At 43.0% G+C, this 15,071-nt stretch overlaps 2 protein-coding genes across 2 annotated transcripts; both read right to left on the bottom strand.

The window, feature by feature from the left end:
• Positions 1 to 4,153: 4,153 nt before the first annotated feature.
• LOC127600953 (uncharacterized) lies at positions 4,154 to 5,689 on the bottom strand. The gene is made up of 2 exons (XM_052065893.1): positions 4,750 to 5,689; positions 4,154 to 4,490 (listed from the first exon to the last, which is right to left on the bottom strand). The coding sequence occupies exons 1-2, from the start codon at positions 5,584 to 5,586 to the stop codon at positions 4,389 to 4,391; spliced, it is 939 nt and encodes a 312-aa protein (XP_051921853.1). The 5' UTR covers positions 5,587 to 5,689; the 3' UTR covers positions 4,154 to 4,388.
• A 1,166-nt stretch (positions 5,690 to 6,855) lies between these two features.
• nr1d2a (nuclear receptor subfamily 1, group D, member 2a) lies at positions 6,856 to 14,495 on the bottom strand. Its single transcript, XM_052065870.1, has 8 exons — positions 14,142 to 14,495; positions 11,602 to 11,850; positions 11,438 to 11,526; positions 10,721 to 10,865; positions 9,542 to 10,179; positions 8,561 to 8,746; positions 8,267 to 8,477; positions 6,856 to 7,791 (listed from the first exon to the last, which is right to left on the bottom strand). Exons 1-8 carry the CDS (start codon positions 14,170 to 14,172, stop codon positions 7,592 to 7,594), a joined length of 1,749 nt encoding a protein of 582 aa, XP_051921830.1. The 5' UTR covers positions 14,173 to 14,495; the 3' UTR covers positions 6,856 to 7,591.
• Positions 14,496 to 15,071: the final 576 nt, after the last annotated feature.

Genomic DNA, 15,071 nt, shown 5'->3' with positions numbered 1-15,071 from the left:
CTTGACTTTTTTTTGTAGGTCTCTTCATGATAGATGCGCTTGGAGGGACCCCTGAAAATTGCGTCAACGCAAAACAGCAGACTTTCTGTTCCCTTTTAGATAAAGGTTCTTATGATTTTTTTGTTGTTGTTGGTCTAGTTATTATAGACATGTCTACCAAATTTCATGTTGCTGGGTAAATTTTTTTTCATGGCTGATGTAAGGTTTTAAAAAGCAACAAAACATTTTTTTCCAGAGAAAACTAAATCAAATGACCCCCAAAGATATACTCGTGTACTAGGTGTCACATTCTGGGTACGGAGCCCCTAAGGGGACATGGAAGGAAAAAAAAAACTTTGCGAGATCTCGCAAAGTAATGCGAGATCTCGCAAAGTAATGCGAGATCTCGCAATGAAAGATTGCGAGATCTCGCAAAGTAATGCGAGATCTCGCAAAGAAGGATTGCGAGATCTCGCAATACTTTATTTATTTATTTTTAATGGTCGTTGACTTGCTTCCGGGTCATCGTACGTGCTTCCGGGTTATCGTACGTGCTTTCGGGTCATCGTACGTGTAAACGCAGACAACAGTTATGGAGTGTGTTCTTTTCCTGCGCGTTGATCTACTTCCGGGTCAGCTTGGCGAATGTTGACTGTCGTGCGCGGCTAATTTGAGCGACTACACACGACATCGGAGGGGGAGAGAATAATGGAGGAGGACTTGGAAAACTTCTTGCGATCAAGAAATGTCGCTCAGGTGGACATTACGCGCATGAAAAGCGACAAGGTGGGCATACACCCATACACTAACATAATAAGCGTAGCAATAGCAAAATGGACACTGGCTCCGACACGCTCACTTTCTCTACTGTTAATTTTCTGTTTTGTAAATACACTACTGTAGTGCAAACCGTTTGATTCTTTTGAGAAGTAAGAAAAGCATTACATAAATTCTATTATTATTATTAATCCTAGTAGTAGTCATCGTAGTAGTAATTTGTCATGCAGGCCTCCAAATACAGTGAGAAACTAACTTGGCGGGGAAAGTGAAGCTAGCATTTCAGGGAAAGTGAAGCTAGCATTTCTATATACTCTACCTGTACTGTTGATGTTCTTAGTTCTTACAATAATGACTTTATGTAACACAATTCTAAAAAGACATCACAGTTAGTAAATGTGCTGCTGCTTCCTGATGTATTATTATTATTATATTATGTAATATTGAATACAAATAATGATGACTGCTCTGTACCATCACTCATGTTACATTTGTTAAAAGTTATTATTAATCAAGTCAAAATTTCAAGTATTCATTCTCACAATTTATCTTTGCAGGTTGACATGGAGGTAATTTCTCTGATGACTGAAGAGCAAATGGGCAAATATATCACTTCCTATGGTGATCGAATAGCTGTCCTTTGCTTTTGTCAACAAAAAATGTCCAGGGGTGATAATGAAATGCTCCTCCAAAGATTGAGAGACAAAATAAGATCGAGGCAAAAAGGTGTACTGGGTGGATCTCCAAGTGTGCTCCAAAACCTTGATGAGAGAATGGCAAGATTTAAAAATTTTATTGGCTCTTGGCACTTTTGAGATGTAAAACATCTGGCATAGTTAACCACGTGAAGGGCAGTCTGCAATTGTTTTCCATTTGTGTATTGTGCATTATTAAAATGCAATCGATTCTGTGTTAGTTCTCCATTCCTTCCATTTTCTGCACCACTTATTCTCATGATGGTTTCAGGCAAGATGGGAGTTTTCAGTTTTACCCAAAGGTCTGAAGTTGTACATTCCATTTAAAATGTTGAGATTAATGTTTGTAAGATTTTGTCAATGTGAATAAAATTTGTTCCAAATCATTCTTAACAGTTTTTTTAAACACAAAAAACCACCTGCTGACGAAAGTGAGGAGTGACAATTACGCAGTCATCATTTACATGCAGGTGAAAATTCAATTGGGATGATGTACAATTGTGTAGGAATACTCCCCAGCATCCACGTTGGTTAAGTATTTGTGAATAAAGTCAGGAACCAAGAAAGAATGTTTATTTACACCAATAATGCTTTGACAGACAAACATTTTATATTGTAGATCAAATATGTTGTCCTTATACTGTACAGGTAGAAAAACAGCAGATAAACAATGCTTTTAATTATGATGGGTATATATTATTTGTCATCAAAAGTGTTTCAATTATCCTTTGAAGGTGAAGTGATAAAAGAAATGACAATGGTCAAATTCAGGCTTCAATAAATGTTACTTCTCACACCAGTTGAGGAGCCGTAATATAGTTTGGTCCAAACACCAAGCAATACATAGATTGCTGTAATTTATAAAGTGTATGCAGAAAATTGGTGAAGATTGCACGGCTGTCTGTCCTACAGTGCCCTCCATAATTATTGGCACCCCTGGTTGAGATGTGTTTTTTAGCTTCCAATTATTTTATTTTTTTTCTAAATAATATGGGACCTTAATGGAAAAAAAGAGAAAAATCCAACCTTCAATACAAGTGCATTTATTCAGTGGGGAAAAAATCCCACATAAAGAAATAATTATTTGACATCAAATCACCTGTTCCACAATTATTGGCACCCTTAACAATTCCCAGGAAATAAATATAATTGAAGCATTTCTGTCATTTCTACAGTAGTTTACAAAGTTTACCAGAGTATGTAGGAACATTTAATTAGTAATTCATCACTTCCTGTCTCCCTGGGGTATAAATATGACGTGACACCGAGGCCATTTCTCTTATCCACTCTTAAACATGGGAAAGACAAAGGAACACAGCATACAAGTGAGGCAGATGTGCGTCGACCTTCACAGGTCAGGCAGAGGCTACAAGAAGATTGCCACTCAACTGCAGCTGCCCATATCCACTGTGAGAGGAATAATTAAGAAGTTCAAAACAACTGGAACAGTGGTAAACAAGCCTGGACGAGGAGCCAAGTTTATTTTGCCACCACGCACAGTGAGGAGGATGGTAAGAGAAATCAAAAGATCTCCAAAGCTCACTGTTACAGAATTACAACAAATGGTAGCATCCTGGGGTCACAAAGTCTCCAAATCAACCATCAGGCGCTGTCTACACGCCAACAAGCTGTTTGGGAGGCATGCACGGAGAAAACCTTTCCTCACTCACAATCATAAACGCAAGCGTCTGGAGTTCGCCAAGCGGTATTGGGGCTTCAACTGGGACCGTGTGCTTTGGTCAGATGAGACCAAGATTGAGCTTTTTGGCAACAAACACTCTAAGTGGGTCTGGCGTACCACGAAAGATGCGCATGCTGAAAAGCACCTCATACCCACTGTGAAGTATGGGGGTGGGTCAGTGATGCTGTGGGGCTGTTTCGCTTCCAAAGGCCCTGGGAACCTTGTTAGGGTGCATGGCATCATGAATGCTTTGAAATACCAGGACATTTTAAATCAAAATCTGTTGCCCTCTGCCCGAAAGCTGAAGCTGGGTCGTCACTGGGTCTTTCAGCAAGACAATGACCCTAAACATATGGCCAAATCTACACAGAAATGGTTCACCAGACACAAAATCAAGCTCCTCCCATGGCCATCTCAGTCCCCTGACCTCAACCCCATTGAGAACCTGTGGGGTGAGCTGAAGAGGAGAGTACAGAGGAGAGGACCCAGGTCTCTGGATGATTTAGAGAGATTCTGCAAAGAGGAATGGCTGAAGATCCCTCTTTCTGTCTTTTCCCATCTTGTGAAACATTATAGGAGAAGATTAGGTGCTGTTTTGTTGGCAAAAGGGGGTTGTACAAAATATTAACACCAGGGGTGCTAATAATTGTGACACACATTATTTGATGTCAAATAATTATTTCTTTATGTGGGATTTTTTCCCCACTGAATAAATGCACTTGTATTGAAGGTTGGATTTTTCTCTTTTTTTCCATTAAGGTCCCATATTATTTAGAAAAAAAATAAAATAATTGGAAGCTAAAAAACACATCTCAACCAGGGGTGCCAATACTTATGGAGGGCACTGTATGTGTTGTGTTATTTTGACTTCAAAATGGCGCAGTGAGAGTGGCTGCCTTTCCAGCAGCCGTGAGAGTGGCCGCCTTTCCAGCAGCTCCTATATTTTGTATATTTTATATTCTTCCTTTCATAAATTTGCTGCTGTGAATTAGGAATTTCTCCATTGCGAGTCTAATAAAGGTTTTCTTATATTAAAGAGTAGAGGTGAGGGCCTCTCTGAGGTGTAAATACAAGTTCACAGCCTGAAATGGATCTTTTGGTGGCATTAGATCGGACTGGGCCATTAAAAAAGCACACAATGCAAATACATCTGGATCACAAGGCATGGTCAAACGAAACACACACTGGCTTTTGCACAGTTGAACTTGTTCATTGTCAACCGGGGAGAGGAAGTCCGTTGTACCATAAAGTTCAGGTTACGTATACATCACGTTGGGCCGACCACTGGGGACATTCATGTTCTTTGAGGGCCTGATGAGATGGCTGTTCCAAACTAAGGCCGTGTCATCCAACTCATCCTGTTGAAAATAATATACAGCCAGATTAAGTAAGAGTTGCACAGTCATATCGGCTTTTATGAGCAAGAACTTTTAGCGTGAAGCTGCTTTTTTGTCTCACTCCTCCCCTCTCATGTGTACCACATCTCCCCAACTTTTCCTTCACCTTCACCACACACCATTATCCTCTTGGGTGTTCCTGTCCACTTTCCCATCAACTCACTCTCACATACAAAAATACACATTTAATTAACGAGTCTATCAGAATGTATGAACTCACCTGAATAAGTCCCATGCAACAAAATTGTAGGATGTTTTTGTCCAGAAATCCACCATCAAAGAAGCCATTGTCTCTGAGGTCTGTGAAGAGGGATAACCAGAACTCCATGCACTGGCTGCGAAGAAACCGCCACCAATATTCAATTCTTTGATTGGCGGTGCTGGCTCCATCCAAGTAACTGTCAAGAGTGCTGCCTGGCGGTATTGGCACGAGGAAACGCTGAAAGCCTTTGACGTGACCATTTTCAGTCCCAAGATCAGCTCGAACGATTCGAGGACAACCCCCCAAACGGTGCACAACGTCGATGTAGTAACCCCCAATCAACTTCGGGTCACTACTAGTTATGTAGGCATTGAGCCACATTATTTTCCTTGAAAAACCATCAATAGCCCCATTGATACAAATTCCAAATGGTTTCAGTTTGTCATAGGAGTCCATGTGCCATATAAAATTGGGCCCTTTGGAGAAGTAGTTTCGCCGTCTCAAACGTCTTGCTTGCCTTAACGACACTCCTCTCGGATCCAACTCTTTCAGGACCAGACGAACGTCCTCTTTCCTGACAAGAAGTCCATATTCTCTGCACTTACTGTACATCCACCTGTAACCGTGTAGTTGTCCGGAATGCTGCAATTGGTTGCGAATGAAGTCAACCAGGACTGCCAAGTCATTGAACGTTTTCCGACGAAATAGTCCTCTTTGGTTCAGCACTCGCTTCAAATGTCTTTCACTTATTTGGAAACCGTACTTAACATCAAGAACAGATTTAATGTCTTTGTATTTCAAGCCGATTTCAAAGTAAAATTCTATTAAACTCACGAACGGTTGAACACGCTCCATAACTGTTGTCTGCGTTTACACGTACGATGACCCGGAAGCACGTACGATGACCCGGAAGCAAGTCAACGACCATTAAAAATAAATAAATAAAGTATTGCGAGATCTCGCAATCCTTCTTTGCGAGATCTCGCAAAGTAATGCGAGATCTCGCAATCCTTCTTTGCGAGATCTCGCATTACTTTGCGAGATCTCGCAATCTTTCATTGCGAGATCTCGCATTACTTTGCGAGATCTCGCATTACTTTGCGAGATCTCGCAAAGTTTTTTTTTTCCTTCCATGTCCCCTTAGGGGCTCCGTATTCTGGGTGATGGTAGTTGTAGGACCCCAAAAAGCAGGGAGGCAGGGAGGAGCAGGGTGGATTGACCAAAATGGATTTACACACAGCAGTACAATGGGAAAAAAACGCCAAGTCGAAGTACTCAAAATAATGCCTGCAAATCACAAGTATCAAACCAAACTACAACAGGAAACAAAACATGACAGGAGCACACGTATGCTCACATACTCACAGCTCACAGTGACCCAAACGAAGACTGATAGAAACTCAGGGAACTCAATACAAGCTAAGTGACGAGACCTGGACAACACACAAAGGGTTGAGGGAGCTAATTGGTTACACTGATAACGAGGACAGGTGGCGAAAAAAGGGCACATGAGGAATCGAAACCAAACGTAACCAGATTGAAACGTAACACTAGGTGCTCATCAAAAAATTGGAAAACAGTATCACTAAAAAGTAGTTTTATTGAAGCAAAACTATTAATAAGTGAAACTTGTGTAATGCATACATTCATTCCACACAGATTGACACATTTCAAGGGTTAATTCGTTTTAATTTAAATAATTTTATCTGAAAATGAATTTTAAAAAAAACTTATATGTGTGTGCGTGTATTGTTAGGTCATCCAGAGGACAGGTGCGTGAAACATTCTGACATCTCTTCTTTTCAGAACATTCCACTAACTAGAATTGTTTTTATTGTTAAAAAAATCCCAAGAAATCTGATTTTTTTCTTGAGCATTTATTTTTCATGAGAATAAAGTCTTATTTTTGAGAAAAAAACGGTTAAAAACAATTTTAAAGGCCAATTTAGACAAAATGTATGACTAGATTCTTCTGGGTGGCTCTGGAATAGTCATATTTTTCAAGAAAGCCACAATTTAAAAAAAAATCCATACAGTAGTATAAAGGTATTATGAGAATTGAAATGTGGTCAAACATTGATGCGCCTCATGTCTCCTACAAATAAAAACACACGCACAGACTGGTCATTTTCTTCTTCTCCCATATTTATTCATTTATACTATACATATTTGTCGGTTCAAGAGATATTTATATATATATATTTTATGTATAGATATTTACAATTGACAGTGTTGCCAAGTACAAGAAACAAAAATGGACGACACTTTTCCATGTTCAGTGCCGTGCAGAAAGCACATTTGATTGTAAAACAAAAACAAGAAAATCATACATAGAAAAGTGGAAAGTTCAAGACTAAACAATAAAAACCGAAAAAGCATGATGACGTTTGGGCCTCAAGCTGGTTGCCACCTTGCATTGGTGGACTCAGGCCAACTTGTGTGAATGTCTGGAAATCTTCAGGCGGCGATGCGCGTAAGGGGTGGGGTGACTTGGGGGCGTTCAAGAAAAAAAAAAAAAGTATAGGAACAACAACAAGAACACTAGAGTACTAAACACACACACACACAATCAGCGGAGAGGAGGAGAAGTGGCCACAAGCACGTTTAGCCATGCATCAGCATTAGCAGCACATTGGTCACATTAGCTTTTTGTCGCTATCAAACATGCATCGAAACGGCTTGCAAACAAAATCAAATACAAAATGAGCATAATTTGCATAACGCCGGTCAAGTTTTCAAGTGCCTCTGTGTTGGTTTGCAACAATCCTCTCCACGAATACAGTACGACTTCATCTCCTCTTTAAGAGTCCATTGGTCGCCCCGACCGTCCGGATGTGGGCGTGGCGCGCCGGTTCGTCCGTCAGGGGTGCACCTTGAAAGAGAGCAGCTCCTCCGAGTGCATGTTGTTGAGGGATCGCAGCTCGGGCAGCTTGAGCAGCAGTTTGGTGAAGGTGGTGGCCGCCTCGTCGCCGTGGTTCTGCATAAGGAGCTGGCGCAGGGCCCGAATCAGCTTGTCCTGCAGGGCCTCCACCGCTGTCAGGTCCTGCAGACCTGACCGATCTGCACCCGCACACGCAGGAGGGAGAGAGAGAAAAAAGAAAACTCATTCACCTGATCACCAACTCCAATGTTTTGGACTGCCAAAATGGGGCTTCAGCTGAGTAAAATACAAGTTCATGTCATGTGACTAAATGATGGCGCTTTATAATTCTAATTATTTTCTGAAAAACATTTTTTGAATATTTTGAGTGTTTCTTTGAAAGAAATTACTTATTACTTAGAAAAAAAATGAACACAGATTTTTATTTTTTTTGGTAATGTTATGGGTTTGGTTGTTTGGTTAATACTTAACTTTAATCCTGTCATATTTACATTCAACATTCCAAAAATAACATCTCCAAATAAATGTCAGGGTTACAATAACACGATTTGACTTTCTTCTCAAAATGAAAAACATCCTCCTGAATTATTGTTGTATTTTGAGCGTGTTTAGCTTTTCTTCCCTTCCCCGTCATCAACTGTTCATTTTTCTTACCAGCAGAGACGAGGACGACGGCGGTGAAGAGGCTCATCTCGTCGCGGTCAAGCCTGAGCGCGGTAAGCTTCTCGCTGAAGTCGCACATGGACGCCAGCAGTTCTCCGGCGCCCAGTGCCCGCAGCGTGTCCACGCTATAGTGCTTGCCGCTCAGGAAGGTCACCGTGCGCTCGGCCATGTTGAAGAGCGAGGCGAAGCGCACCATCAAGACCTGACACCGCAAATGCACAGAGTGACTCGGGTTGTCGCGCGGACGTTTTTCAGGACGATGAGATCGGGGGGGCGCGGGCCTACCTCGAAGGTGCCGGCCTTGAGCAGCCCCACTTGGTCGTGCTCCAGGAGGTCTTTGAAGCCCGGGATCCTCTTGGCAAACTCCACCACCTCGCGCACGGCGGGTGTGAAGCTCATGGAGAATTCCTCCCAGATCTCCTGGCTGGGCTTGTTGGGGTCAACGTACGGGGACGTGTTCATGGGACAGACCTGACAAGGAGGAAACTGGATTTAACAGCGACCCCATGCAATGTAATAATGAAAAATGTGTCCATTGGGGCACATGTGAAGATAGATGCAATGACCTATAACGGTGGAATAAGTTGTGCAAGGACAAATTGTTGAAATTTAGAAAATGGCTCCATTCATTCCAATTTTTGTGGTTGAGAAATGTGGAAGGAAGAATTTGCCCGATAAAATGTAAGCATCGTTTTAGGGATGTTATCATCAAGAATGTGCAATAGTGAATAACACAGCAATTTGGTGAATGTGAAAAATAGTCCCCAACATGTTTCGAATGAAGGCGGCGCGGCGTTTGATTCCGCCTCCGGCCTTTCTGTGTGCTCAGTTTGCATGTGGCGTGGCTTTTCTGCGGGTCCTTCCACATTCCCAAAACAGGTGTGATTGTGAGCGCGGGTGGTCGTTTGTCTATGTGTGCTCTGCGATTGGCTGGTTGGAAGAGTTGAGGAGATAATCGGACCAATAAGAATGATTCTTCTGTAAAAAGCAGGAATTGGGGGAATGACGAAAATACAATCGTTCACAAGATGCTGTGAATGAGGGGAAATATTATGTATCGGGAAATGTGGAAGATAAATGTCACACGATCAAATGTCTTGCTTCGTGAAAATATGGCAAAAATGTGACAAATTCTTCCATACGCAGTCCTGACTGAGTTGAATAGTTTCCAGATCAAATGGTTTGAAATGGCGGACAAACGTGGAAAAACTATACATTCAATAGTGCTGCTGCTGAATAACAATGAAGAGTGGTCAGTGGACTCACCAGGTGAGCTCTGCCGTTGGCGTAGGCCCGCTGCTGCTGCTGCGGTTGCTGCTGCAGTGTGTCCATGGGACAGGCGGGGGCGCCGCCGAGCTGCTGCGGTGGCGTGTGCTGGTTAAAGTGCGCGTACATGTGCGGAACGTCCCGGTATCCCGGCATGGCCAAGTCATTGTCGTTGCCGTTGTTGTTCCAGCAGTTCCAGCTCTGCTGCGACGTCTCCCCGCGGACGTCGCCGCCGCTTTCCGCAGACGACTGCGATGTCGTCATCTCCGTTTGTCGGACGACGGCGACGTCGTCCTCCCCGCTGTCGGAGCCGCAGGACGAGGACGAGCTGGAGTTGGTGTCCATGGAGACCACCGACTCGGCGTCCTGCAGGGTGCACTGCGGAGACGAGGGGTTGGAGCAGGACGGCGACTCCGAGGAAGACGACGATGACAACGAAGAGGACGACGACGAAGAGGAGGAGGAGGAGGAGGAGGACGATGGCGAGGGGCTGGCGTCATTGTGCAACGGTGGGCTCTGGTGGCCGTGCAGCATACTGTGCAGCTGGCTGTTGTTGCTCATCATGTTATTCATGGCGTTCTGCATCTCCAGAAGCATTCGCTGCTTCTCGCGCTTGGGGATGCGGCCAAATCGCACAGCTGAGGATGCACAGTGATGATGACATCAGCGTCAATTTCCAGACTGTCACAGGGGTGCCAAACTCATTATGTCACGGGCCACATGGGCGGATGATTTTGCAATCGTCTTTTTCATTTCTTTCCAGACCTGAAAATGTTTTTTTCTTTTTCAGAACACTTTGCTCACGCTTTTCCACATCACTGATACTTCCTTGAAAGGGAATTGATTGTTATCTTCTCTTTGGCTTGGTTATGCATCTTAAAAACATTTTTTATTTAATTCAAGATGGTATGTAAAAAAACAGTGTATTTTCTATTTTTTTAATTTCTTCTTGTGTTAAGTTAGTTCCCCAGGGAAAATATTTCATGTTTGACTCCATCTAGTGGCCAAGATAGGCTACTACAGTGTTCTCCCACCCATTCGCTGACCACTTTTAGGAACCGCTCTCCATTTTCTGAACCATTTATCCGTGATTATTCCCTGACAAACTCGCCTATTGACAGATTTTTTTGTTGTTAGGGGGGCGGGGTGTAACAGTGAGTAGCAATGGCGATTACTAACCATCTCTGGACATGCCAACGGCCAAGCACTTCTTGAAGCGACACTGCTGGCATCGGTTCCTGTTGATCCTCATGATGGTGCAGTTCTCCATCTTGAGACACTTCTTATACTGAATGTTCTGCTGGATGCTCCTGCGGAAGAACCCCTGCGCAAGCACACCACCACTCAAAGTTACTTTAGGCATCAATATTTTCACGGGAGCATTTCTTTATTTGCTTGATTCAAAGGGTGGTTATTCTTTGACATGGATAATATCAAATACTTATTTTGAGATGTTTCAAAGAGGCTTTCATTTTTTTTTATCTGGCTGTGAAATCTGTGATCAAATTTCTTCGCGACATGTTGAAGGATGACTTTTTCTTTTCTTTTTTTAATTTGGCATAGTTTTAATTGACAGTGTTAAGTGATGTTGTTTTGTTTTTTTGTTGCAAGGGTTACATTTGAATTTTGACTAATTCTTTGTATGATACCAAGATAATATATAGATTTTTTTCTTTGTCAACAACGATGGCACAAATTTGTACTCACGACTTTTTGATGATGCGATTCAAGAATTATTATTTTTTTTGGCATAAGAGTATTTAAGAATTTTTTAATGACATGATTATTAAGAGATGCCCATTTTTATGTATTTGGACATGAATACATGGTTTTAAACTGATTTTATTAAATCGGTGTTCAATATTGGTGTTTTATTTATTCATTTGTGAGTCTCACCTTGCATCCTTCGCACGCATGGACACCGTAATGGAAGCCTGAGGCGACATCTCCACACACTTTGCACAGCAGCACCATGCCGTTGATTTCTGGAACACAAACAAGACATTATTATAAAGCCACATGACATTATGACTGACTAAATGTCACACGAGTCTACGTACTAGTAATACTGCTTTTGGCGGAGGTGGACGAGCGTCCTGCCTTCTCCACTCCGTTTCCACCTCTAGGTCCGCTCTTGTTGGGTGGCGCTATATCCACCACCATGCCCACCGCCCTGCTGGGTAGCGAGGGGCGAGGAGGGGTGGGCGATGTGGAGAGGAAGCCGCCTCCCACGCCGCCGCTGGGGCTGGTGCTCATGCAGGACTCCGGGCTGGAGGCAGCGCCCGATGAGATGTAGGCGATGACACCGCCTGAGGAGAGGACATGGGGAGATGTCAAACAAATGGACCATGTCGGATCATATACATGATGGGTGTTGGTGACTGGGTATTTCATTTAAGGACAATTCTTTGAAGGGGGATGTGTTTGTGGCAGGATGATTAAGTTATGATTTTTGTATTCATGAAGATTTTTAAATTAATTTTGTAATCATTTTTTATGATGTGTAGGGCTCTTTTTAAAATACTACACACTTCAGAAGGCTAAAGTATGATTTATTTTAAGCTTAATTTTGGGGTAACCAGTTTTTATGTGGTTCTGAATTTTAGAATCATAATTTTATGACACAATCAAATGTTTTTCTTGGTTGGCGCTCAATTTTAACCTCATATTTATGACTTGAAAATGTTTTGTTTCTATTAAAACCTGCAACAGGTTGCTGATGTCAATTCAAACATGGTTGCTAATCTCATTTTTCACCACGACTAGGCATCCGTTGTAGTCCATTCATTAGCTTGTCTTGCCCATACCTTTTAAATTTAAAGGTTTGGATGACTGAGTGGGTTGGGTTTTACAGTGTTCGTGTGTGTGTGTGTGTGTGTGTGTGTGTGTTTGTGTGCGCACACGAGCGTGCGCGACCTGCTTTATCACCTCCAGCCTGCTGGTTGGATAACAAGTGTTACGTAAGAGGCCATGTGCATGTAAGCATGTGAATACATTGGATGGGAGCTGACTGTACTCTCAGACCAGGTCAGCAAAGCAGTGGAGCAAGACAAATGCTTGAGATGTCAAATAACACGCGCACCCCCACCCCCGCAACGAGTTTGGCAACTGATAACATCCAAAAAGTTCTTCCTGGACATGGTTGAGAGATGCTCCTTGAATTTTTGAATGTTCACATTTTTTGCGATGACACGGCTTAAGAAGTGCTCATAACATTCCCAGTTACAAGATGATTCAAAGAACAGTTTTAACAACCTCTTGTGAGGTGTGTGTGTATATATATATATATATATATATATTTTGGTGCACATTTTGACATAAAATCGAGATATTATTCAATAGCGTTTTTTCAAAGTTTTTAATTGACAGTTTATGACAAAGTACTTTATTCTTTTTCTGGATTTTCGTTGAGAATTCCATGAATGAATGAAAGGAAATCCCTTTAAAAACATTCAGGAGCCATTTTAGAATGCGCATAGAATGCACATTGAAGCTTTCAAATGCCAAACGTTCGTAAGCATGTAGAATTTCATGGGCTTCATATCAAGTGCTAATGAGCGTTTTTTCATTCTTGTTGGCGTCCACGTAAGTGATTACCTAACGTGCACCGTGACTGCTGTGTTTCTGGTCCCACGCACACGTGTCGCGCGCGTCCCGGCCGTGGGTTGCAGCCAAGCCGCCGAGAATGTGGGTCATCCGGACTCACGTGTACCTCACACTGATGTCCACTGCTGGATTATGCAATGCGCCGCGTCATCGGCCCACCGGCAACCAATGAGAGAGCGGCGTAGCCGGTACAAGTGTACACTCTTCCACTCCCACCGACTAATCAGCAGCCAATCACAGAACGCTTAGAGAAAAGCGTGTACACAGAGGCACATGGCTAGGCTGTCGTGTCCATGTGAGCACGCCCGAGGAAGTGGAACACGGTTGTTGTGTCAAGTGAATGAAACAACAGACTTTAACCCACATTTTAACACTAAAACGCGGCGGCACTCGACTTTTTTCTCAACGTGCAATCCCTGACTAAACACATATTAAGGATTTTAAACCCATCTTTTAGACGTCGTGGCTTTAAAAGACATTTTAGACCGGAGGAAATGGATTGTTGTGTCTGTGAGTGAATGAATCGAGCGTGTCCTGGCACTTTTAACCCACATTTAAACACCAAAACGCGGATATAGTTCACTTTTGCCACCGTTTAAACCCCAGTGGAAAACCTGCAAACCATTTAAACCTCTCTTTCAAGTGTCAGGGCTTTGAAAACAGTTATTGTACGGTCGAAGAAGTGGAACAGTAGGTTCTTGTGTCAGTCGTCACGCCATTACGATTATAAACGCGACTTTTATCAGTATGCAACGATGAGGAACACACTGAAACATTTTCAGCTTTCTTTTGAACGCCATAGCTTTAAGACACATTTTTTTTAGCTTCGAGCTGTGCCGACAGCAGCCACTACCCCCTCGTAATGTACGACATAACGCACATATTTAGGCCTTTAAGTGATAGAGGTGGAACTTCAAAGGGCAACTGGTGAACAATTTACTCGCACTTTTTAACATTTACATGACATTTCACAGTCAAGGTGTCGGCTACTTACCAGGTTTAGCTGGTCCGACGTCCTCGGGCATGTCAGCGAGGAAAAAAGCGAAAAATCAACTCAAAAAGAAAGTTGAGGCGAAACTGATGACCGAAACGGAGGGAAGAAATGACCGGGACACGATTGCGCTTCAGCGGGTCATGTGTGTTCCCCAGGTCCGCTCCAGTGACTCACGGCTTGTGTATGTGAGGTAGGGAGCGCTTGAGGGAGGATTGGAAAAAAAATGAGAGCAAGAGGAGGGACACAGAGACAAGAACACCCTCCTCCACCTTCTCCTCTGGCTTGCTATGAGACAAGAACTGAATGTTCCACCGCCGCCGTTCGCCGCTCATGCGCTGACCCCCTCCGCCCATGTGACCAAGCTCCAGCCCCTCTTCCCCGGCCACGCCTTGCCGGCCGGCCCTACTGCAACCACTTTAACCCAGTGACACACTTTCAGGGCACCGGGCGTGGGCGGAGCTTGGTCGACGTAGTGACGTAACGTAATCGAAGCAGCGGTCACGTTGCAGCCGCAAAGTGCTGCGTGACGCGGCCTAAAACCGGGCATGCGCAAACGTTCGTGCTCGTGTCAGCAGCAGTCGACTCACCCAACCTCTTTTTTTAATGCTTATAATTTGTACATGTAGAAACATGAACTGACCCTAAATGGTTAACAAAAAACGGAATAGAATGAATTATCTGATTGGAAATCTTGTGTTTGAGCCAAAATGAAGTAGTGCAACGTTCCTTTTTTTAACCAAACACACGTTGGAAGGTTTCAATGTTATTTTACTGTGTTACTCATAGTAAAATGTCATCTTCTGCTTGGAAATTAAGATACGTCATTGGTAGAAAGATGCACACACAATGGATATAAAAAAGTTGACACACCCCTGCTCAGATGCCAGTGTTTGTGATTTAAACAATAATTGAACATTTCAAATATTTTTC

Source organism: Hippocampus zosterae, chromosome 5 (assembly GCF_025434085.1).
Source record: "Hippocampus zosterae strain Florida chromosome 5, ASM2543408v3, whole genome shotgun sequence".
NCBI lineage: Eukaryota > Metazoa > Chordata > Actinopteri > Syngnathiformes > Syngnathidae > Hippocampus > Hippocampus zosterae.
This window is presented reverse-complemented; position numbering and strand designations above follow the sequence as displayed.